This window comes from Cynocephalus volans, chromosome 17 (assembly GCF_027409185.1).
Source record: "Cynocephalus volans isolate mCynVol1 chromosome 17, mCynVol1.pri, whole genome shotgun sequence".
In the NCBI taxonomy this organism is placed as follows: domain Eukaryota; kingdom Metazoa; phylum Chordata; class Mammalia; order Dermoptera; family Cynocephalidae; genus Cynocephalus; species Cynocephalus volans.
Genome location: NC_084476.1, coordinates 24,549,068 through 24,575,435, shown reverse-complemented (window position 1 = coordinate 24,575,435; position 26,368 = coordinate 24,549,068). Strand labels below are relative to the sequence as shown.

At 34.4% G+C, this 26,368-nt stretch overlaps 1 protein-coding gene across 5 annotated transcripts in view; it reads right to left on the bottom strand.

Moving 5' to 3' along the window:
* The window catches only part of PTBP3 (polypyrimidine tract binding protein 3), a 99,834-nt gene that overhangs the window by 16,980 nt on the left and 56,486 nt on the right, over positions 1-26,368 (bottom strand). For all 5 annotated transcript variants that reach the window (XM_063081561.1, XM_063081564.1, XM_063081562.1 and 2 more), the window contains 4 exons: positions 22,119-22,265; positions 13,761-13,925; positions 9,647-9,757; positions 8,001-8,175 (listed from right to left, as the gene is read on the bottom strand). In XM_063081561.1, the coding sequence (XP_062937631.1) occupies positions 8,001-8,175; positions 9,647-9,757; positions 13,761-13,925; positions 22,119-22,265 (598 nt within the window). The remainder of the gene's footprint in view (positions 1-8,000; positions 8,176-9,646; positions 9,758-13,760; positions 13,926-22,118; positions 22,266-26,368) is intronic.

Below are 26,368 nucleotides of genomic sequence, written 5' to 3'. Positions count from 1 at the left end.
GCATGGGAGTGAAAGATGATCTACATCCTTGGTACAGTGAGTCTTTTTAATTTTGGTTATTCTAATGGGCATGTGATAATATTTTACAGTGATTTTAATTTACATTTCCCTGATGACTAGTAATGCTGAACATCTTTTCGTGTGCTTATTACCATTCATCTCTTCAAATCTTTTGGCCATTTTTATGGGTTTATTTGTTTTTTTAATAAGTTATAATTGATCTTTATATATTCCTGATATAATGAGTCTGATATATGCGTTGTGAATATTTTTCTTCAGGTCTGTGGCTTGCCTTTTGGTTTTCTTTTTTTCTTTCTTTTTTTTTTTTTTTAAATGATGACCGGTAAGGGGATCTTAACCCTTGATTTGTTGTTGTCAGCAGCAAGCTCTCCCAAGTGAGCCACAGGCCATCCCTATATAGGGATCCAAACCCGTGGCCTTGGTGTTATCAGCACCACACTCTCCCAAGTGAGCCACAGGCCAGCCCTGCCTTTTGGTTTTCTTGACAGTATCTTTCAAACAGTGGTACTTTAAAATTTTGATGTACAGTATATAAATTATTTCCTTTTACAGTTTGTGCTTTTTGTGTTCTACCTAAGAAATCTCTTCATATCCTCAGGTTGCAAAGATTTTCTCCTATGTCATCTTCTGCAAATTTTACAGATTTAAGTTTTACATTAAGGACTAAGATCCATTTCAAGTTAACTTGTCAGTGTGGTGTCAGATAATGGTTAACATTTTTTTTTTCCAGTACCAATATCCACTTGTACAAAAACCACTTGTTGAAAGATTTTCCTCTCCCTACTGAAATATGCTGGCACTTGTGTTAAACATCAGTTGACCACATGTCCTTCTGACATTACCAAACTGACTTGATTACTGCAGCTCTGTACTGTCTTAATTTTTTAAATTGCTTTGGCTATTCTAGATGCTTTCTTTTCCATTTCTCTACAAATTTTAAGTGCAGTCCACCTTACCAAAGCAAGAAATAAAAAATCCCAGAGATTAGATAAATGAACATAAACTAATATTATTTATAAATGATATGATTGAGTAAATTGATATGTGAAAAGAATCCACAGGCAATTATTGAAATTAATGAGTTTATCAAGGTTCTAAATATGAAATCAAGAAACAATGCTGCATTTCTATATCACCAACAGACAGAAAACAAAATTATGATAGTTCAAACTTACACTGCATTCATGCCAAGCATCATTTAAAACTCTTTATGTACATGAGCACATTTAATCTTCATCACAACCCTACCTGTTAAGTACTATTATTATGCTTATTTCACATATGAAGAAACAGAAGTGTAGAACAGTTAAGCAATTTTCCCAAGTTTAACATAGATCAAAATAATAGGTCCAGAACTGAAATCGAAAAACTATGGTTCTTAACCACTATACTATGACAAATAAAATATAATCAAAAGTAAAAAGTTCTTAGGAATATATCTAACCAAAAACATGCAAACCTTTATGGAGAAGTCACCAAACTTTACTGAAAAACTTTAAGGAACATTCAAATGAATGGAGAGATGTACGATGTTCACAGACTGGAAGACTCTTTTGTAAAAATATAAAATGTCAATTATATTCTAACTGATTTGCATATTCACTATAATCCCAATTAAAAACTCAATAGCTCCTTTTTTTTTTTTTTTTTAAGGAACTTGATAAGCTTAGCCTAAAATTCATAAGAAGTGCAAACGGTTGAGAACTGCCAAGATACTCTTGAAGAAGAATAAAGTAAGAAAAACTTTCTCTGTGGGGTATACTAACATTTATAAAGCAAATGTATTTCCCAGGGCCTAGTTTCCAAAGTCCTATAGTTTCAGGTATAACCTAACCCTTTTAAAATTATAATGTTAACCTTGCAAAACACAAGAAACTTTCCCCAGGCTAAAGTCTCTGATATAGATATAGAATTGTAACACAGCAAAGTTGCTGTCTCAAGGACAGACAAGTTACTTGATTGTTATGTAAACATACTAAAGATTGCTGTAGGGAAAGAAAATGTTTGCTAAGAACAAGCTTTTGTTGATAGATCGACTTAGCCTTTTGCAAATTGCATTATGGAATGTCACTTTATTATTTCACTGATTTTACCAGCTTCTATTGTTAAGCTATACTTAGCCATAACTTCACTTATGTTCCTTTTCTGTAACTTTCTGGTCTGGAGAATAAATACAAGTAGAGAACCCCAGTTCGTGGTTAATTTCCCAAGGAGGAATGCCTCTCTCGAGGGTTCCAGGAAGTTAACCCCTTCGGGGTGTCTCACTGCTGAGAAGAAATGGGCTTTGAGTAATCCTTTTTGCATCTCTGTCATCCCATGTGAGGCAAAGCAACATTTCTCTACCAGATATTGAGACTTGTGGTAATGAAAAAAGGAAAGACAACTAGCCAAATGGAATAATGCCCAGAAAAATAAGTCAAGCAAATATTAAGCTCAAATTAGTGGTATGGGTTAGCAACTCCAAAACTATTTTTTGTGTATTCTAGGATTGAGCAAACAGGTAAATATGTTGAGGATAATGGAAATCAAATTGGTCATTCTTGAAGAAGAGAGTTACCAAAAGGATGCTGGGTTGGAAACAGGGCTATCAGTAAAAACATATTTTTTAAAAAGGAGTGCACACACACACACAAGTAGAGGGGGCTAGCCAGTTAGCTCAGTTGGTTAGAGTGTGGTGCTGATAACACCAACGTCCAGGGTTCCATCCCTGTACTTGCCAGCCACCAAAAATCAAATAGATACACATTTATGAATCACACATATACATATATTTGAGTCATGTCCATTTAGAGCACTTAGAAACAATGATGCTACTGGCAATGAGCACATCTAATGCCTAAATATTGATTTTTAAATACCATTTCCCACTAAAAGAAACCAGGGCTCAATGGAGAAGTGGCTGATTCTAGGCCAAGGGCAGAGAAGGTAAAGAAGATCTGAAACATCTTTTGCCAGAAAGTAAGGAAGTGCTCAAATGATGGGGGAATGTCAAAAGACCACAGAAGCCAGTGTGAAAGGGCTCCCACTGGCCAAGTCTGGGACAATTTGAGCATAAAATGAAAAATCGATAGTAAGAAATTATAACTCATGGAATAAAATAACAATCTATGAGTCCATACTGAAATAAATAAATAAGGCTGGTGATGGCAAAGAAAAAGTTCTTTCATTTTGTTTTTGTCTTTAGGTGGAAGAGGGATGGTTTATTATCCAGGCACAGGACAGGAACTTAAGTAACATGAATTCAGGGATCTATTCATACTTAGCACACCTTTTCCTTCTTGTCCTTCAGATATATGATATAGTAACCAACTTAAAGTAAAGCACATGTTGTTCACTTTTTAAAATCCACTTAGGTCTCATAATTGCTCTAATAGAGAAAGTGAATCACGCCATGATTCAAAAAATCTGTCCTTCACATAAATCTATGGGCGCACATTTAAAAATGACTTATTGTACATCTTTACATTTCTTAAGGCATGCACTACATATGGAAAGGTTCTCAGAAGCATCACATCTTTTTGACACGGCCATCACAAGCACACTACATCAAAGAGACACACTGAAAGTCTGAGCTGTCCAACTACTGTTGCCCAGGAGCTCCTATGACTTAAGTACTTAGGAAAGTGCGTCCATGTAGACAATGGACCAAATGCGTGGTTTATACATTGTTAAGAAAAAAGTTCTTTACAGCTAAAATGTAGAAGAAATGATGGAAATAACAAATTACCAGATAGCAACCATCACAGTAACAAATAATTTTGGCAACAGATGTGAAAAATAAAAGGTGAAAAGTGATAAGCAACAGGATATTTACATAGTCTCAACCTACAAATTCATTACAAAGGGAAAAACAGTACTTTAAAGGGAAGAAACGCGGCAAAAATCACCTTAATTGATCAAAGTTAACACCATCAGAAATAGGATAAATGGACATCATGTGCCTCCTTATGTAACGAACTAGGAAAGATACAACATTATATCTGTGGTATTTCTGCCCCAAAATGCATACACTGAGGGAAAATCAGACATCCACATTAAAGAACATTCTACAAAATACCCTCCCTGAACTCTTCAAAAATGCAATAGTCATGAAAGACAAAGAATAAGGAAATGTTCCAAATTAAAGAATGCTAGAGAGACACAACAAATAAATTAGCCTGATACCAGGTTCGGAAATTTTCAAAATTGGAAAAATTTAAAGACAGCCTGTGGATTAGATAATAGTATTGTATGGTTGTTAATTTCCCAATTTTGGTAACTGAACTGTATTTAGGTAAGAGTGTCATTGTTCTTAGTAAATACACCATGAATATTTAGAAGTAAAGGGGCATCATGTTGGCAACTTACTCTCAAACACACACACACACACACACACACACACACACACACACACACACACACACACACACACACACACACACACACACAGATGGTAAAGTAAATGTGGCATGATGTTAATAGCTGAGGAATCTTTTTATTATTTTTGGCAGCTGGCCAGTACAGGGATCAAACCCTGGACCTTGGTGTTTTCAGCACCACACTCTAACCAACTGAATTAACTGGCCAGCACCTAGAGGGGAAATCTGAATGAAGGACTTATAAGGGAGTTCTTGCGACTTAAATAATTTCAAGAAAGAGTTACTAAAATACTATCAACTTTACAATATAAGTAGATATCTTTATGACCTCAAGATAAAAAGAACTTCAAGACACAAAAAAGAACAAATATAAAGGAAATAATGAATAAACTCACCTACATAAAAATATCATGAAGACAATTGTAGTGGATTGATTTACGTCCCCTCCAAATTCCCTGAAGCTTGAATTGTGCCCCCGCAAGTTCTATGTATCAGAAACTTAGCTCCCTTATTAGGGTTAAGAGGGTGGGAAATCCTATTATGGTAATTGAGAGGTGGAGCCTTGAAGAGGTGATTGGATTGTAGGATTATGCTGTAGTAAATGGATTAAAAATGGTCAGGGGCATGGTTCTGAGGGCTTTAAGAGAAGAGGAAAATCTGTCTCTCTGCTGTCTCTGCTTCCACCATCTTGCAATGTCAGACCCCTGAGTCACTGTCACCACCACCAGATGGACTTCCCAGCTTCCTCAGAAACTGTAAGCAATAAATTTCGTTTTTCTTTATAAATCACCCAGTCTCGGGTATACTGTTATAGCAACACAAAATGGACTAATATACCAATAAACCCGTAAGGCAAAATTGGGAAAACCATTTGCAACACATGACCAACAAAGGATTATCATCTGGAATACACAAAGAATTCCTACAAATAAATAAAAGAATTCAAAAAAACAAGAAACCAAACATAAAAATAGACAAAAATGTTGAACAGAAAATTTATAAGGAAGGATGGCAAATAAGCAAATAAAAATATGTTCAACCTCACTAGTAATCATAAAATGCAATTGAAAACTAGAATGTTAAGATATTATTATTACACATACACCAGAACAGCAAGAATTAAAACAGCCCGCAACGCAGTTTTAAAAACAATATGGCATTATGTAATAAAACTGAAGAAATACATACTCTATGACCCAACAATTCCTTTCCTATGTATGCTCCCTAGAGAAAATTCTTGTCCAGAAGACACATACATGAATGTTTGTAATAGCACTGTTCATAGTAGCCTCAAACTAAAAACAACCCAACCCAAATGTCTATCAATAATAAAATGGATAAACTGTGGTATATTAATATAATGAGCTACTATACACTTGACAGTATTGTAAATGAATGAGCCATAGTTACATGTATGAATGTGAAGAAATCACAAAAGTCTAATACAGAGTAAAAGAAATGTCACAAAAGAAAAACAGCACGATTGCATTTACGTAAAGTTCTAAATATAGGTAAAAAAAATTTAAATGTTGCATTTAGGGCTACATAATGAGTGCTAAAAGAAAAAAACAATGGGAAAACAGAAAAGCAAGAGAATAATTATCAAATTTGGGACTATGGTTATCCTAGGGCAGACAAGAGTGGGGAAAAAAATGATGAAGCAGGGTACTGTTCCAGTATATGTGAATATTTTATTTCTCAACCTGAGTAGTAATTACATGGGTGTATAAAAATACATTTACATGTTTTATAAATTATCTTTTTTTTTCTAAAAGATGCCCAGTAAGGGGATCTTAACCCTTGACTTGGTGTTGTCAGCACCACGCTCTCCCAAGTGAGCTAACCGTCCATCCCTAAATAGGGATCCAAACCCGCGGCCTTGGTGTTATCAGCACCACACTCTCAAGTGAGCCATGGGTTGGCCCTTATAAAGCTTTTCTATAGGTATGATAAATATCACTGAAAACAGGGACAGAATGCCTATGACTCACCCCTAGAAACTTTAAAGGGCAACCTTTAAAAGAGAAAGAACAGCCAGTGAGGTAGGAAGAAAGTAAGTAGTGTGTGATGTTTCAGCAGCCAAGAGAAAAGAGGAGGGAATACTGAACTGTGCCAAATAGTAGTGAGGGGCACAGTAGAGAAACTTTCACATAATATTGTTCTGTCTGATGAATTGCTTATCTTAGAATATAAACATTATTTTGCAACGACTGAGGACTTATTAATAACAATGAAACAGGATATGCACGTTCTGATATTTTATATTCAGAAATCAAAAATTTTAACCATATTTTTTAAATCTTCTCCTCCCACAATGCAGAACATTAATTACACCAAGGCTATATATTCAATTATTGGAATAAGTGCAGTTCTACATTTGATAAGGCAAATTCTGGCAAAACTGAATTTGCCCCATTTCCTATCACTTGTTATTGAAATGATAAAGACAAAATCTTTGGCTCTGCCAAGTCAGACTCGGGAGCTAGTAACAAGCATAAAAAACAAAATTTTGGTCAGAGACCAAACCAGAAACTTTAACAATTTCAGGAACATGCACTGAATAATTCCCTTTTTAAATTATAAATCACAAATAAGCTTTTGCTTTAAAAGAAAGTTACAAACTATCTTCTAGAAAATTTTGGACAACCATGTAGTTGTCTTAACTCTTTAATTTTCTCACCTTTAAAAGAAGATGAACTACATACTACACCTAAGGTCTCAATCACAATATTTTATGGTGTTATTTAGGGAAGGAAAATTAATCACAAAGGGTAATAAAACTTAATACTTTGTCTAAATAATAAACCACACTTCTGAGAGACATAAAACCAAAAAGCAGCACATATCAATCTAATGATATATTCAAACTGGGCCATCCATTCCTTTTTTCATTATACAAAGGTTTACTTTAAATAAAAGAAGAGAAAAGAAGCTCTTTAAAGCTACATTTGCAGAGACAATTTAGAAGGATATACTTTTACTAATGCAAAATGCAACTTCACACAAACTTAAGTTGGAAGTTCTAATATATAAAAAAGAAAACAAAAATGAAATAAAACCTCTTCACTGAATAAAGAAAGAATACACCATTAATTTAGGCTTGTAGTTTTAAAATAAAGCTACTTAAAAAGGGAAAAGTATTTTTCTAAAGAGCTCTTATGGTAAAGTTCTGTTGGCCATAGACGAATACATTTAAATCAATGTTGGGCCGAGCCCGTGGTGCACTCAGGAGAGTGCGGCGCTGGGAGCGTGGCGATGCTCCCGCTGCGGGTTTGGATCCTATATAGGAATGGCCGGTGCACTCACTGGCTGAGTGCCGGTCACGAAAAAGACAAAAAAAAAAAAAAATCAATGTTAATTAATTTGAAGCAAATGGCTATCGGGATTATAAAGAATGAGTAATATTAATGTCAGAAAATAAGTTTGTAACTCAATTTCAGATTAGCCACTTGTTTTATCAACTAATTGAACCTCCTAAGATTTAATTAATAGGCTATAATTCTTGCTTTCCTTTAGAAATCCTGAGAGAACTCAAGGAAAAAAAAAGGCTAACTGACACACATGGATTAATAAAACAAACTTCAGAAAACTTGCTTTGCGACCCAAAAAGGAACTACTCACCAAAAGCAGCAGCCATAGGGGGTTCAAGGGATGGCTGGCCATCACCAGTAGGAAGGTCTAAGCGAGTGAAGTCTCTGCTTTTGTCATTATTATATTTCACATTAAGGCTGGTGAGCTTGGAGAAGTCAATACGCAGAGTGCAGCATGCATTATAGATATTCTGGCCATCCAGAGCCTAAAGCATGTGAGAAAGGGACTGATGGTTTGGCAAGACAACAACACTGATACATCAAGGAGCGTCTATTTTGACACAGAGTGGCAATCAGGTGTAAAGCAGAGAGCACTAAAAGCCAAAGACTTGGGTTTACTTTTACCTATGTCATTAACTGTGTGAGTCTAAGGGAGAAAAACAAAATCTCTAAGACTCAGTGTTCACCTGTAAAATAAGGGTAATAATAGCTATCTTGTCTGTGGTAAGACCAAATGACAGGTGAGAAATGTAAAAGCTTGGAAAACTATTGTATATTATAGAAATACTAACTATTATTATGATTATTTTACTTATGGCCAATTATTTAAAGATACTTTAATTTTACATTTCATCTTAATTCACTTTAGTACAATTTATATAGGTTAGAATGAAAAAAAGCTTTTGCATGGTCTTGTCACAGCCACAATACATAAAATATTATCTACCATTTTTTTCTCTTGTAAATTTACTTTGTAATACTTTGAATAATAAACTGAGGGAAATTTGGAATCAGTTGTGACCAAAGATCAGTAACTCCTTTCTTTCTTTGCAAGAATAAAAATTTATCAACTGGTTATTTGTGGCCATTTATGACTTCCCATAAATGCTCAGATTTTAAAAAATAGTTATCAGAAACCAAAGCACATAAAAATAAAACAAATATTTATAATAATAGTCATTGACAAATACACCATCATAAGGGTACAAAATAATATATGCAGATAGAAGGTACAGCAAATATAAAAGCTACATTCCTAATCAAGTGTCAGATGCTGTGTGGTACATAAGAGTACTATAAACCTTAGTCCCTATATTTGAGCAGAAATTAGAAATGATTCAGATACCAGTATAAGACAGAATTAGAGCTAAGGATAGATCTCAATATAACCAAACTGAATGTGAAGTTTTGTACATTGTCAAGAAAGTCAGGCATTCATGTACTAAAAAAAATGAGAACATGAATTGACAGCAGCATGTTTCCTAAGATTCAATGTCTTCACCAATTTATAGCTTAACAGGAATGAACATTGAATATAGTTGCAAACATAGTGAAATCAATCTTAGGCTGATTTAACAGAAGTAAATGGAGGCACAAGGGTAAAGATAACTCTATCTTGTTAGTCTGACAACATCAGGAGTACAGTGCTCAACTCTAGACTTTAAACATGACAAAAAGGAATGAGTTTCAGAGATCTGAGAGGTGATAGGAGATTTGAAACCATTTCATATAAAGAAAAAAGTAGTTATTTTTAGCTTAGAAAAAAAACAACACATGAACTATACACTTTAAAATGGTTAAAATGGTAAAAATGTGTATTTTACCAGAACTTAAAAAAAAAAAAAACAAAAAAAACCCACATGGTAAACTGTAGCAAGAGAAGACATGATGGCTTTGTTCAGGGGTCACTTAAGTGAGTGATTAACAACTGAAAAATGAAAAAAAAATCATAATTACCATTTTGGCATAATGTGCATTCACTGGGTCAGCATACTGAAGCAAGGCCTGAAACTGATTATTCTTTGTAAAGGTGATAATCTTCAAAACTGTGCCAAATTTAGAAAATATCTGGAAAAAATAAAGAAAATATTAAACTAATGTGCCTTTATAAAAATACACCTTGGCTCATGAATCCCATTTTTAAATGAAAATAATTTTCTCTATTAAAACTTGGTACTAAAATGATTTAAATCAAGCCTAAGATGTTAATGTTCCATGCATGTCTTAGAACAATGCCTGGTACACAATAGGCACTCAAATATTTAGCCTATTTTACAGCATGTATAAGTGGTAAAATACTAAAATAGGAGGCTATGATAGGAATTAACTGATGGCATGAGAAAATGGTGTTACAAAGCGTATGAATGGAAGTGAGAGAGCCATATGGGTCAATTATTTCACCCTGTGAATCAGCATCTACTTGAGATTTTTGTAGGCACAGAAACTAGAAGATTTCAACTAGAGGCTGCTCTATTAATTCATCAAATATTCATGAAGCACTGTTCTAAGCACTAGGACATCAGCAGTGAACAAAACAGAGACAAAAGTCTCCACCCTTATGAAGAAAGATAGACAAGAAACAAATAAGCAAACAAATGACATGATGTCTAGTCATTAGAAAGTGAAAAGAAAAAAAAAATAAAAGAGGGGAAGGGATAAGAAAAGTTGGAGTGCAAGTTGGGATAGTGCAAATGTGCTCAAGGATGGCTTCTCTGAAGTGTCTTTGGAGAAGAGGAATAGAGTCAGGGAAAGGCTTCCTGACAGATCCCTAGTTCCCAATGCTCTTATAATACTTGCTCCACATCAGCACCACAAAGCTTCATGGCCTGAATTAGTAGTAACTCATTTCTGAAAGACTAAATAGGTAGCATTTTGTTTTCCTCTGCAATTCCATCTTAAATTTGGATCTTAATGAGCCAGAAAATTTTCCTTCTGCTTCTGAGAATAAAAAGAGAAGTACCCCATGCTGAAGATTTTGCTGTTATCAAGCACTGTGTATGAGTGTCCTTAATAGGCAATTGGTCCTGCTTTTCAATTATCAGAAAGAATGCTCAAGAATAACTATCCTAAAGCATAGGCAAGAAAAGAAAAAATAAAGTGAATTACCTCAAAATTAAAAACTTTTGTGCATCAAGGGATGCTATCAACAGAGTGAAAAGGCAACCCACAAAATGGGACATAATAATTGTAAATCACGTATTTGATAAAGGGTTGATATATGAGTATTCTTACAACTCAACAATAACAACAAAAACTACCCAATTTAAAAACAGGCAAAGAACTTGAACAGACACTTCTCCAAAGAAGATAATCAAATGGCCAATAAGCATATGAAAAAATGCACATCACTAATCATTAGGGAGATGCAAATCAAAACTACATGCTCACTTCACACCCACTAGGATAGCCATTATCAAAAAACCCCACAAAAACATAAGATAACAAGTATCAAAGAAGATGTGGAGGGAAAATAGAACATTTGTATTCTTTTTGGAATGTAAAATGTTACAGTCACTATGAAAAACAGTATGACCTTTCCTCAAAAAATTAAAAATAAAATTACTATATGATCAAGCAATTCCACTTCTGGGTAAATACCCAAAAAATTAACAGCAGGGACTCAAAGAGATATCTGTACACCCACATTTATAGCAGCATTATTCACAATAGCCAAAAGGAGAAAGCAACCCAAGTGTCCATAACAGATAAACGGATAAACAACATGTGGTGTATCCATACACTAGAATACTATTCAGCCTTAAAAAGGAAGGAAATTCTGACACATGCTACGACACTGTTGAATCTTCAAGACATCATGGCAAGTGAAATATGCCGGTCACAAAAGGACAAATACAGCATGACTCCACTTATATGAAGAACCTAGAGCAGTCAAATTCATAGAAACAGAAATTAGAACAGTGGTTGTTAGGGGCTGGGAGGCAGGAGCTATGGGGAACTATTATTTAATGGGTACAGGAGTTACCATTTGGGAAGATAAAGAAAGTTCTAGAGACATATGGTGTTTGGTGATGAGTGAAAAACAATTTGAATTAATGTCACTGAACTGTACAATTAAAAATAGTTAAAACGGTACATTTTGTTATACATATTTTACCACTTCAATCATTTTGGGTAACACATCTATCTATTATTCATGCACCAAGCGAATGTTTTCCTCCAATAAAAGAGGAGCATTAGACTTACTTCTTAAAATTAAAAAAAAAAAAAAAAAGACAAAAGTGTGGCTGGCCTCATGGCTCACTCGGGAGAGTGCAGCGCTGGTAGCACCGACAGATCCTATATAGGGATGGCCGGTGCGCTCACTGGCTGAGCGTGGTGCAGACAACACAGTGCCCAGGGTTGCGATCCCCTTACCAGTCAAAAAAAAAAAAAAAAAAAACCCAACCAACCAACCAACCAAACAAATAAAAACCTGTCTACCTCAGGTAGTGTTCTAAATTATAAATCAGATTATATTTTCCCCTGCTTAAAATCCTTCACTACCTCATTATCTACGGTGAAATCCAAGCTCCTCAGTACAATATACACAATATCTCAACCTCATACCCTGGCACTTCTTACATCTCACTATTTACATCAACAATACGCAGTTACCTGTAGTTCTTCAAATACACCAAGTAACTTCAGACTTCTATGCCCATACATGTGGATTTTCCCTTTTCCTAGAGCTCTGTCTAACATCTAGTAAATTTTCATTTTTTTTTTCCAAAACTTAGCTCAGGGAGCAATGCCAGCATAAAATTCTCAGCCTCCCCCAAATCCCAATAGAGATTTTAGGGAAATACTCTTGCCCAAGTATTGTTCCCTTCTGGGTCGCATGTAAGCAATTATCTTGCTGTTGTACTAATATTCTAATATATATTTATTTATTTACATATTTGTCTCCTTTAATTAGGCTGAAAGCTCCTTGCAGGAATATACCTTGTCTTAATAATTTCTGTATCATTAAGCACAATTCTTGGCATTTAAGAGATACAGGGAAAAATATTTATTATTAACTGACAAAGAATTATACTGAGATCTGGCTGGAGAATTATGGCAATATGCAATTTTTTAAAATGATAAACATGGCTAACCATGGATAGCTCTCTCGAGTACCCTGGACTGTACTCACTGAGAGAGGAACTACAAAGATTATTCTGATACTTCTGAATAAGTGAGCGCCAACATCAGGGAATCCAGAAATATCTCAAGTGTGATTTTTTTTTTTTTTTTTAAATTTTATTTTGTCGATATACATTGTGGCTGATTATTGCTCCCCATCACCAAAACCTCCCTCCCTTCTCCCTCCCCCCCAACAATGTCCTTTCTGTTTGCTTGTCGTATCAACTTCAAATAATTGTGGTTGTTATATCTTCCCCCCCCCCCGGTTTGTGTGTGTGTGTGTGTGTGTGTGTAAATTTATATATTAATTTTTAGCTCCCACCAATAAGTGAGAACATGTGGTATTTCTCTTTCTGTGCCTAACTTGTTTCACTTAATATAATTCTCTCAAGGTCCATCCATGTTGTTGCAAATGGCAGTATTTCATTCGTTTTTATAGCTGAGTAGTATTCCATTGTGTAGATGTACCACATTTTCCGTATCCACTCATCCGATGATGGGCATTTGGGCAGGTCCCCGGAATCAAGTGTGATTTTTAACATCTTTTCATAACCACCAAAATAGTAAACTTTAAACAGATTTGGTCTCAAAAAATTAAAATTCAGGGTATTTAATATATACAGATTTATTTTTATTAATTATAAAGTCTTTGACTCTATTTCCCTAATATATTTATTTTGCTGTCATAAATACAGACAAACACATAGACTCAACTCTAGATGTCTCCTGTGCATTTGAATCTTTTCGGACTACAAAATGGGACTAAAAAGATACTAAAGATCAATTATTCAAGTTAGAAAAAGAAGACTGACAAAAATTATCTCTAATGGTACTATCTCTTGTATGAAACAGGATGGTGAAGATTTTTTCATAACTTAAACAAATATATCAACCAAAACAACAAGGCCACATTTGACTTTCCTCTTATAAGAGTATTCTTCCTTACCTGATGAAGAACTTCCAAAGTAACAGGGTAAAAGAGGTTTTCAATAATTATTCGGAGCACAGGGCTCTGCCCAGGTAGAACTGTGCCTTCACTGGAAGGAGCTCCAGGAAGGGCCAGACTTCCTGACTGGACAGCACTGACAGCCTGCAGTGCAGCTTGGGCTCTCTATAAAACAATCCAAAATGAGAATTTTTGGTTATACAGAAACATTATAAGAACCCTAAAAATTAGTTGACATAAAACAATAAGAACTAACATAGTTAAATAAAAAAATACATTCTATTCAATCTGGATACACATATCCTAAGTTTGTAATCAGTTAAGAGTCATAGATGTGCCTTCTTATCATGATAAGAAAGTGCTTAAGAAAGTTGCTTAAATTTACTTAAAGAGATGAAAAAAAAGAAAATCTGGATACGATTTTTATTTCCTAATTTTAAAAAGACAACATGAAAACAATATTAAAGACCATGTAAAAAATCTCTCAAGTCCCTTTTCTTTCTCTCTCCTTTTCCTTTCCCTTCTTGAACAATTCGGTTCCATTCTTAAGCCTCTGGGTGGCATTAAGATAGGTGTAAATATAGAGGAGGAGAGGAAGTATGGTGGTTCAGAATGGATAAGGATGGCATCCTGGCATGGAATATCAGAGCCAGAACAAGTTGAGGACAGCATCCTCAACAGGGCTGCATGGCAAGGGGAATCTGAATCCAAACAAGGTAGAAAGTATCTATGTGTGGGGGGTAGCCCAGTGTTGAATATTAGAACCTAAGAAGCATGAGAAGGGCATTCAGAGGAAGGGCAGCCTAGCTTGGCATGGCAGAGCTGAAAGAGTTTTAAGAGGGAGGTCTACATGGTGTAGGTGGCCGACATAGTGAAAGACAGTCTGAGCAGGAAGAAGAGGTCCACGGGATGGGAACAAGCTGGTATGAAAAGTCAAAGTCTGAATGGGGTAAGGTCATCCAGTGGAGGAACAACCTCACAGGGGTTGTCAGAGCCCAAGCAAGGGTAGGCAGACAAGCTTCTAAATATTCTCCACTAAAAGGAACCAGGACACTCTAAAAACTGGCTGGTTCCAGAGCTGGGCAGAGAAAACACAAGATGAGTGTAAAACATTTGTGTGTGTGTGTGTGTGTGTGTGTGTGTGTACGTGTGTTTCGGCCAGAATGCAAGGAAGTATTCAAGGTGATAGAGACATGTCAAATGGATATACAAGTCAGCTTGAAGGGATTCCCACTGGCAAAATCTGGGAAAATTTGAGCATCAAAATAATAATGAATCTAACAAACAATAACCTATTAAACAAAAAAGGAAACTTTAAGTCCACACTGATATAAATTGACAGGTTATAAGGAACAGTATATTTACATTGTCTTAAAGTACCTTCCCACAAAATACTATGCTTCCCCCTTCGTAAACAATAACTTTACAGTAAAGAAGCCTGGCAAACACTAGCCTAATCAAGTGATCAAAGAGCACATCATCGATAATGAAACAATCTGAAATTATGTACTACCTGATATGATGCAATGAGAAGAAAAGAACATTACTTCTGTGATGTTTCTGTCAAAGATACATACCTTGAATGGAATCATGAGGAAACAGACTCAAATTGAAGAATATTCTAGAAAATAAATTACCTATAATTTTTAACAGTGTCAACATTATGAAAGTCAAAGACTTAAAAAGACATGACAACTAAATGGAACATATGATTGGGAACTGGATTCTTTTGCCATAAACAACTGGCAAAACATGAGTGAAGTGTGAGGACTGGAGAGAAGTAATATATCAATGTTAACTTCCTGATATTGACTATATTGTATTCTGGTTGGCAGAAGAATGTCCCTGTTTGTAGGAAATGCACACTCAAAGTACTGGACAGTGAAGAAAGACCAGGTTAACAGTTTATTCCCAAATGGCTTGAGAACTCAAAACTTCGTTCTGTACCTGCAACTTTTTTCTAAATTTGTGACTGTCTCAAAATCTAGAACAATTATTTAAAAAATAAAATAGGCAAAAGGATGGGGAAATTAAAGGGAAAAAAGCACAGTTAATGATTATTGAAATTAAATGCATGTTTTTATCAATCTTTAGTTCCATAGTCATCTTTTCTTAAGAATGGTGATAATTAGTAAAATACCTGTGCAACAAAATGAAAAATCCAACCACTTCAATGTAGGTACTTTTCATTTTTACATATTGCATTCAATTGCAATTTTAAAGATGACAGTATTTTGCAGGTTATTTTGAATTATTAACATTTATTTTGATTAGTTTTCATGATTGTAATTTTTAGTTACTGTCTATTTAATTTTTTTATACCATCTGTCTTCTGTGATATTTGAATAGTTTTCAACATTTTCTATGATAAATAATATTAAAATAAGTGCCTTTCCAAAAACTAGCCATCTTTTACTTCTTGTATGCTTATTTTAAATTCCACATTTATATCTGTATACATCCTTTTTAAAACTACTTGTATATAATCCCTCTAATAACATTTTTATAACATATACAGATTTTTTTGGGTAGCTGGCTGGTATGGGGACCTGAATCCTTGCCCTTAGTGTTACAACACCACACTCTAACCACATACCCATATTTTTATGTATCAGATATTATATAAACTGCGAAAAGTTTGGTTTCCAAAGTAGCACCATCTTTAAGAACAATATATGAATAATTTTTTGATTACTTTTTATCACTAATTCTCAAAACTATGTTCTTGACAGCCAAGTATGTGGGATACTGGGCACCCCAATCCTGCTTCAAACATGGCAGTTTATCTCATCCATTTTACACTGGGCTCCCCAGTAAGATTTTATTGGGGAAAAAAGGGTGCTACTGCTTTTAAAAGTTTGAAAACTGATTCAGACATATACTTTGAGCCTGTAACTGGTAAAAGGGAAATCAATCAATTAGCAGAGATGTTAAATTACTTATTATAACTGTATTCCACACACTCAAAAAATCAAGTAGAGACATGAAAGGTATAAAACAGTGCTGTCCAGCAAAATTTCCTGTGATGATGGAAATGTTTGGTATCCACACGGTCCACTATGGTAGATAGTAGCCACATGTGGCTAGTGAGCACCTGAAATGTGGCTTCTGCAACTGAGAAAATGAATTTTTTATTTTAATTATTTTAATTAATTTAAGTTTAGCCACATGTAGCTAGTAGCTACTGCATCGAATGCCATAGCTCTAGAATATCTAGAAGACATCATCATACATAGTGAGGTTTTAAGTGTAATAATTGTTCCTATTCCTTTTAGATTGAAATGATTAAATCTTACCAAAACTAAGTAAACCAAAAGTAAATGTACAACGAAAAGTAAATTTAACCTCGCAGACCTCTTTATTTCATTATGCCATCAATCATTCCATCAATAATATTTATTAAACAATTGTATATAAGTGCTTTGCTGCTGGTGGTACTGTTGCTGTTGTTATTGTTGTGCTCCTCTTCTTTCACCCCCTCTTTGGCTTAAGGGATACCACAAGGGAAAAATTAAGGAGCTGTGGTATATACTGTCCTAATCATTAGAGAATTTTCAATATACTCTGCATTGACACTTCACAGAGTATTAAACACAAAGCTCTCTACATAGCAGGCATGTAAGGAATGTTTTTGACAATAAAAATCTGAGAAAATAACACCTGGGAAAAAAGGTAGATTTCTAAGTAACTCTATAGTTTCCGTTGTTATTGTTTGTTGTTGTTGTTGTTGTTGTTGTTGTTGTTGATTTATTTATTTATTTATTTATTTATTTATTTATTTATTTATTTATTTATTTATTTATTTAATTTATTTATTTATTTATTTATTTTTAAAGATGACCAGTAAGGGGATCTTAACCCCTGACTTGGTGTTGTCAGCACAACGCTCACCCAATGAGCCAACCGGCCATCCCTATATGGGATCCGAACCCATGGCCTTGGTGTTATCAACATCACACTCTCCTGAGTGGGCCACGGGCTGGCTCCAGTTCTTATTATTTTTTAAAAATCTATTTATTTTTCACAGCTGGCCAGTACACGAGTCAGAAGCCTTGATCTTGGTGTTGAAACATCACACTCTAACCAACTGAGCTAACCGGCCAGCCTTCAAATTTTTTTTTTTTTTTTTAAAGATGACCGGTAAGGGGATCTTAACCCTTGATTTGGTGTTGTCAGCACCACGCTCACCCAATGAGCTAACCGGCCATCCCTATATGGGATCCAAACCCACGGCCTTGGTGTTGTCAGCACCACACTCTCCCGAGTGAGCCACGGGACGGCCCAGCCTTCAATTTTTAATTAGGCAAATATATTTAAGTAAAAAAGCGAGAAATGTCTTAATATGAAAGTATGTCTGGTACTAAAAATTATGAGAAAGCAGAACTCCTATTATGGGAAAAAATTTTTAAATGTTTGGACAACAAACTCTCTGGATATGTTTACATTAACTATTAATAAAGGAACTAATAGCAGTAGCATAATTGAAAAAGCAAATATTTTATTAAGGTAGGATAGGGAGATATACTTCCTGCAAAATTTAAACATGCCTGGATAATGTGAAGATGACATTTCTAATATTGAGAATATGAAAATTAATACACAATAAAAACACAGATCTTAAGTGTTCAGTTTGATGATTTTTTAAGGAACTTTTTAAGGAAAAATCCTCCCATGGTCATCTATGCAGATTTATAAAATTCCACACACAAGGTCAAGAAAAACTATACAATAATGACTGCCATTAACCATTTCTCAAATGCTATTACCTCAGAATATGATCCAAATTTTGTAGTTATAATTTTAGCTGAAATCAAGGAGACAAAAATACTAGATATTCGCCAAACATTTTGGCAAGTATGTCCATAAGCTGGAAAAGTAATGTGCATGTTTTGGGATATCTTACTATTCAGAGAACAAAAGAGAAAAAAACACTAATCTACTAGCTACCTGGGCCTGTTAAAATAAAAAGACATATGGTACTTTCTATGTATGCAAACAGGTACCCTCAATGACTTCAGGTTTGGTGTAGGACTTTGAATAAAAGAAATTTTTAAAAAATCAAATATCAATGCATAAAAATTGCACAAAAGTAACAAAATGAAAAGGGTACTGAGAAGAAATCAAGGATATCTAAGAATAAACTAGGTCATCTGGGCTGTCTCTGGTTGCCAAGCAACAGGGATTTCTCACTGTTTCCCTTTGGAATAATCCAGTCTTTAAGACTTTTATTAAATTGTTTTTTTTTTCTTTTCCAAGATTTATACTAACATCCTAAAGAATCACACTAGAGAAAACTGTAGAACTTACTTGAAGGAAAATGAAAAATTCTACTGAAAGATGTAAAAGAATACAAAAAAATATATAACTTCCTCCTCTAAAGGATCAGAGAGCAATATACATATGTTAATTATCCCCAAATTAAGCTATGAAAATCAACCCAGTTCCAATTGTGTTTTGGCGGGGCAGGAGTTGCCAAAATAATTCTAAAATATAGCTGAAGAAATAAACAAGAAATATTAACCAGGAGGGTGGGGGGATCGGGAGAGGGTGGTCAATTGATACAATACTGTAGAGATAGGAAGAACAAGATTTAGTGGTCTACAGCAATACGGGGAGACTAAAGTCAACAACAAATTACTGTATAACTTCAAGTAGCTAATTGAGAAGATGCTGAATGTTCCCAACACAAAGAGGTGACAAACGTTTAAGGTGATGGATATATTAAATACCCTGATATGATCATTGCACACTGTACAAATGTACCCAAATATCACATTGTATTCCATAAATATATACAATTATCATGGATCAATAAGAAAAAATAAAATTTTTTTCCAAATATTTCAGACAGAAGTAGATTAGAGGTTACCAGAAACTATGGGGAAAGAATAATGAGAAGTTATTGCTTAATGGGAACAAAATTTATGTTTAGGATGATGAAAAAGTTTTGCAAATAGATAAGAGACAGTGGTCATATAACACTGTGAATGTATTGAATTCAATGCAATTGTACATTTAAAAATGCTTAAAATGGCAATCTTTAGGTTATATATGTTTTACCACAATAAAAACAAATATTAATCCATTAATTTCTGAAAAGAGAAAGTAATGAATAGGACCATGCCCTACAATATCTTAAGCTATAGGGTGCACTGAATCACAAATGGAACAGAATGGAACCCAAAAAGCCAGTCCAGGTTAGACATGGAGTGCATACGATGTGAGCAGCACACACATAAGGGTAGATCAAGCCATGCAAAACTAGAATATGATAAAGGACAAGTTTCACAACAGTGGATAATAAATGGTTTATTCAAAAAATAATGGAGGAGAAATTGGTCTCTTGGAATAAAAAAGATCAAAGCCCTATCCTCATTCCCCACATCCAAAAAATTCCTAATAAAACAAAGATTTAAACATCAAAATAAAAATAACCAAAACATAAAAATATTAGAAGAAAATGTAAGTAGATTTTTTTCTTAATCTTGGTCTGCTAGGTCTTTCTGAGTATGGTACCAAAGTTAGAAAAGACTGTATTATAGCAATCTTAAGAGATATGACTATATGTATAAAAATATTCTAAAAACTGCATTAGCAGAAAAATTCACAGAGACTAACAGTAGAATGATAACTGCCAGAGGCTAGAGAGAGGAGGAAATGAGGACTTATTGTGGGTAGAAAGCTTCAGTTTGGGATGCTGAAAAAAAGTACGGAGATGGTTAGTGGTGGTGACGTACAACAATGTGAATACATGTAAATACCACTAAACTGTATAGTTAAAAATGGTTAAACAATAAATTTTATATTATGGATATTTGACCACAGATTTAAAAATGGGGGAAAAAAAGCATTAACAGAAATCATTATAAATAAGTACTTTACAAATTATCAAATAAAAGTAAATAAGATATAATTTCTCACCTATCATATTAGCAAAGATAAACAGGAAAACTGCTTACCCTAAATCAGCATGCAAATCTTTACAGAAAGCAATCATGCAGCACATATCAGAATATAAAATATGCATATGCTTGCATAGGACAACTTAACTGCCAGAAATGTAACCTAATAAGATAACGTTGCAAATGTGCTAAAATATATGTTGTTGCAGTACTATTTCTAAGGCAGAATGGATAAATTACGGCTCTCCTATACAAGAGAATATCATGCTATTAAAAATTATGAAGTAACTATATTTATTGCCATGTCTCCATGTTTGTTGTCATGAAACCATGTTTATAAGATGTGATAGAGAAAAAAGATTTCAAAACATCGGGATTCTGTTTGTGTAAAATGAGATACATAAATACCTAAATAGAAAAGGGGTACTACAAACAAAATGATAGCACCAGATATTAGATATCTCTGAGTAACTGATTTTTTTTTTTTTTCTTTTACTTCTTTGGGTTGTTTGAATGTTTTACCATGAGCATGTATACTATTTATAATTTACAAGGCAATTTTTCATTTTAAAAAGTCTATTCTATTTGAAAATATCTAATATTGCATTTATTCTAAGTTTATATAGTTTATTATATACTGTTAATACATCTTAGAAAAAGTTAAGGATTATGTGCAGGAAATGTCTCTGTTTTAAAACAATGTGGAAAACTGTAATTTAATCTCAGCAGCTTGCATTATAATGCTTTTTACCACAGAATCAGACAGCTTTAGAAGTTCTTTACCTAGAGCAAGAATACAGGGGGTAAACATGCTCTTAACATAAAAAAAAACAAAACCACTTTCTTAAAATACACTTGCTTTGTGGAGAAAGTTTTTCTATTCTTAAGTAACTTCAAATTACTATTTTAACTACTTAAAAATGAACCTGAAAAGATACAAAAGACTCAACATAAATTATATCAAAGTAAAAAGAGGAAAATGAGGTAAGAAATGATGATACGCTATGTTCTAGTTATCTCGAGGAGTCAAAAATCATTTAATGAACAATTCTAAACAAATCCCTATTAAGTTCAGTTACTTAACATCATAATATAAGCATCATTTAACTTCTTAAACTTTGCTATATATTCTTTAAAAAGAAGGGACTGAAGTGAATGACATAATTTCCTTTTAGATCTGAGATTTTAAGAGGTATGTAATAATACAGATTTTTATATTTTATTTTTTATTGTGAAAAGTTTCAAGGGAAATAATAAATATCTGTCATTTCTTAATGGCACTGTTTTCTTACTCTTAAGCTTTGGGAGAAGAATTTACATACACAATCCTAATATAGTATCCTAAAATTAAGAAAAGCACATTATCTTTCTTCCTCTGTAAAGTACAGAAAATTAATTTTAAGTTATTATACCATGTGTACTTATACTTATTTTTAAAAATGTCTTTAATACTTACAGCTTGATTAGGAAGATTGTCAGTCTTAAGTTCTCTGTGATTGGAATACTGAATAAAAACAGGCTGGCTTCGAAGGTGAGGAGTAAAAGGAGTATAATAATTCACCATAGTAACAGCTGCTTCCTCAGACGCCATTTCTAAGAAAGCCTGTAATAAACACAAGGTGAAGTGAAAGCTCATCTTTCTGAAAGACAGTTAAAAACCGTGATCCTAGCTTGCACTTAAACTCATGCATTCTCAACAGAAATGATATTGCCCCCAAGAGGATGAAAAAAACTTTTGCTCCAAAGTGTATCATGGATGTTAATTAGCAACATATTTGAAAAGTTGGGTTCAGGGCCAGCCTGTGGCTCACTTAAGAGAGTGTGATGCTGATAACACCAACTCAAGGGTTAAGATCTCCTTAACGGTCATCTTTTTAAAAAAAAGAAAGAAAGAAAGAAAGAAAAGTTGGGTTCAATAAAGGACTTGGGATTGGGAAACTGCCAGTTGACTGAATAATTTTATGTGGTTTTTGGGTTTCCTCTTATTAATGTTTCTTCTAAAACCTAGAAATAATTATAAAGGCAAAAATAAATGTGTAGATCAACATTGTAAATGGATGCTTTCAGGGGCTGGGCTTTTATAGTTCTTTCATTAAAAATCTTGGGGTTATGAGGTTACAATACATAAACAGAGATAGTAAAATTTCATGGGGAAATTAGGGGGTTAAAAAAAAAGTCTAAAAAAGCCTCTAAAGGAGCAAAAAGAAAAAAAAGGGCCGAGTCCATGGTGCACTCGGGAGAGTGCGGCGCTGGGAGCACAGTGACGCTCCTGCCGCGGGTTCGGATCCTATATAGGAATGGCCGGTGCCCTCACTGGCTGAGTACCGGTCACGAAAAAGACAAGAAAAAAAAGGTTGAGAAACACTGCTCTAACTATCTAGATTCTTCAACAGTGATGGGGCATAATGATTTGTTCTCCCTTACCTTTTCATAAAACAGCCATTTATAAATAAAATTAAATAGAACATTCATTTTTTTTCAGTAAGAGTTTTATCTCATACTTTGCCAATTAAAAACCAACATATTGGGCCAGCCCGTGGCTCACTTGGGAGAGCGTGGTGCTGACAACACCAAGTCAAGGGTTAAGATCCCCTTACCATTCATCTTTTAAAAAACCCAACATATCTCACAGCAGAGAATGAGAATCATCATTAGATAGTGGAAAAGGAACTAGATTAAAAGCTATATCTAGCTCTAACACCTTGGTCAAAATCTCTTGAGACTTAGTTCCCTCACCTAAAATATGAAGCCCTGCCTAACTAATATGATCTTTAAGTCTCTGTCTTGAGTGAATGTCCTCCCCAAAACTTTTAACTTCCACTGTTAACGGTTGAAGATGGGAAATCCTATTATGGTAATTGAAAGGTGGGGCTTTGAAGTGATGATTAGGTTGTAGGACCATGCCAGTGATGATTAGGTTGTAGGACCATTCGGTAGTGAATGGATTAATAATGGTGGTCAGGGGTGTGGTCTGTGAGGCTTTAAAAAAGAGAATGAATGAGAAGTTTTCTCTCTCTGCTCTGCCATTTTCTGCAATGTGTAACCACTGGGTCACTGTCACCAACAACAAGACCTTCACCAGATGTGTTCCCCACACTGTGGACTTCCTAGCCTCTGAAACTATAGGTAAGAAATTGTGTTTTCTTAAAAGTTATCCAGTTCTGTATATACTGTTATAAGCAACAGAAACGGACTAATACAATCTCCTTGTAGCTCTTACCATGAGATGACTTTTTTCCTAGTAGGTAGTGTTCGAGATTTTTCAGAAAGAGGCTAAATCTCAGCCTCTGAAAGCATTCATTTAAAATGGTGATGCATACATTTAGTTTTGTCTTTTTAATTATTTCTAGATTTTAGAAGAAACAGAAATAAGAGGAAAACCAAGAGCCACATAAAATCAGTTAACTGAGTGGCAATTTTCCAAGTCCAAATCCTTTACTGCACTCAACTTTTCAAATATGCTTCCAATCAACATCCATGTTACACTTTCAAAGATTACATATAATTATACAGAACATATTTCCGTTTAATATATTTATATTTTTATATACATACACACATCTGTGCACACACATAAACACTGTATCTACATCTGTATGTCATATATGAGGTTACTTCAAAAGGTTCATGGAAAAACAGAATTGAAAGATAATATAAATCTTTCCATAAAGGGCCGAACCCGTGGCGTGCTCGGGAGAGTGCAGCGCTGGGAGCGCGGTGACGCTCCCGCCGTGGGTTCGGATCCTATATAGGAATGGCCGGTGCACTCACGGGCTGAGTGCCGGTCATGAAAAAGACCAAGAAAAAAAAAAAAAAGCTTTCCATAAAGTTTTGAAGTATCCTCATATATTTGTATGAGTAGCATCACACTTAACTATTACCAAAAAAACTGACATTTGAGGAATATCACATTTTACCTTAAACAATTCTATACTTTTGAATTTTTCAATAAACATGTGAAACACTTAATTTTTTAAAGGTTTCCCAGCATAAGAATTATGATCTTGATCATTCCTTAAAGCGGCATTTGAAATTCCAGTCTAAAATGATGGGAAATCGTACGTGCAGCACTGACAGTCAACATGAGGCTAAGGGGCAAGAGCTCTCCCCATTCCGTGCCTTCTCTATTCCTTTACCCCCAAAAGACACTGTGAAGAAAATCTTTGTTAGCATCTCCTCACCACCATACCCACCACCGCTTTCACCACTCACCCCACATCACACATTCACATGGTTTTAGCTAATGTTACTAGGGTTTAGATTCAGTTTCTTTTTTCTTTTTCCTGAGATTAAGACGTTTGGATGGATAGACTTATAAGTGTTGGGGCTTTCTTTAAACTACAGATGTGCACATAGAAGTATATACCACATTCCAGACATCGTAATTTGGAGGTATTAGAAAATAAAGTAGTTTCTAATCCTACAAACACAGAATCTTTAAAAAATAAAATAAGGTGCAAAGGATCAATTATTCAAATTACAATAAATGGGAGAACTTCCTACATCAAGTCAATATTGACGAGTCACTGAAATGACTTTTTTTTTTTTTTAAAAGATGACCAGTAAGGGGATCTTAACCCTTGACTTGTTGTCAGCACCACGCTCTCCCAAGTGAGCTAACTGTCTATCCTTATGTATGGATCCAAACCCGTGGCCTTGGTGTTATCAGCACCACACTCTCCCGAGTGAGCCACAGGCCAGCCTCTGAAGTGACTTTTGATTACTGTAGTCACTGTACTAATATTAGACATGTGAAGATGTCTAAACGTAGGAAAAGCTGAAATGGTAGAAGCTCCTTGATATTTATGTCCTATTCTCTATATGGTTTCTTCTAGCTGTCAGTACTCCTGTGACAGGAACAGGATAATCATAGAGCTTTAAAGTGGCAGATATTACACTCTCATCTTAATGGTTAGTTAGGAAGATAAAATATAGATGATATACTAACCATTCTGGGCTCTCAGAACTACCTATAAGATCACCTCTAATTTAAAATGCAGGAACAAATCAACACAAATTTCTAGTTAGACAATCCAACTTTTTTTTACTACAAAAGTGCATTTAATTAACAACCACTTCAACCTATCATAAAACATTTACAATTTATTTATAATATATGCATTTATTAACAAAATTTATTAAACACAGGAAATGGCAAATATTTATAAATCAAACTATTTCTTTGTTACCTGACTTGTCAAATGTTTTCATTTGAAGGCCAGTAAAGCAGTATTAACTGGACCAATGTTAAACATGATGTCTAACTGTATCAACCAAATGTCGCAACTGAATAAATTCAATGCTTCAAATGAACCAACAGTATTGTATGAAATAGTGATGTTAGCCACATAACAGTGGATAAAATATCACAAATCAATCAATAATAAACAAATAAAATTCCACAAGTAAATAAAATTCTACTATCTTTAAGGGATGAAATAGGCTTTGAGTCATTTATACTCTCTAACAGGTATGATTGTCCATGTATGCACTTTAAAGTCACTATACAATTGCATCAATAATATGCTTTTTCTAATTTTTCTGAAGTAAGAGGATAAAAATGATCAAGGTAAGAAAAACAGCAATGGCAGGAGTTTCTACCTATCCGGTCTTAATCATCCTTTGACAAAGAATTTGTAAATATTATTCTAATAATATTTACTGCATGGGGAAAGAGCTTATTTCTGCGAACTTCTTGCTAAATGT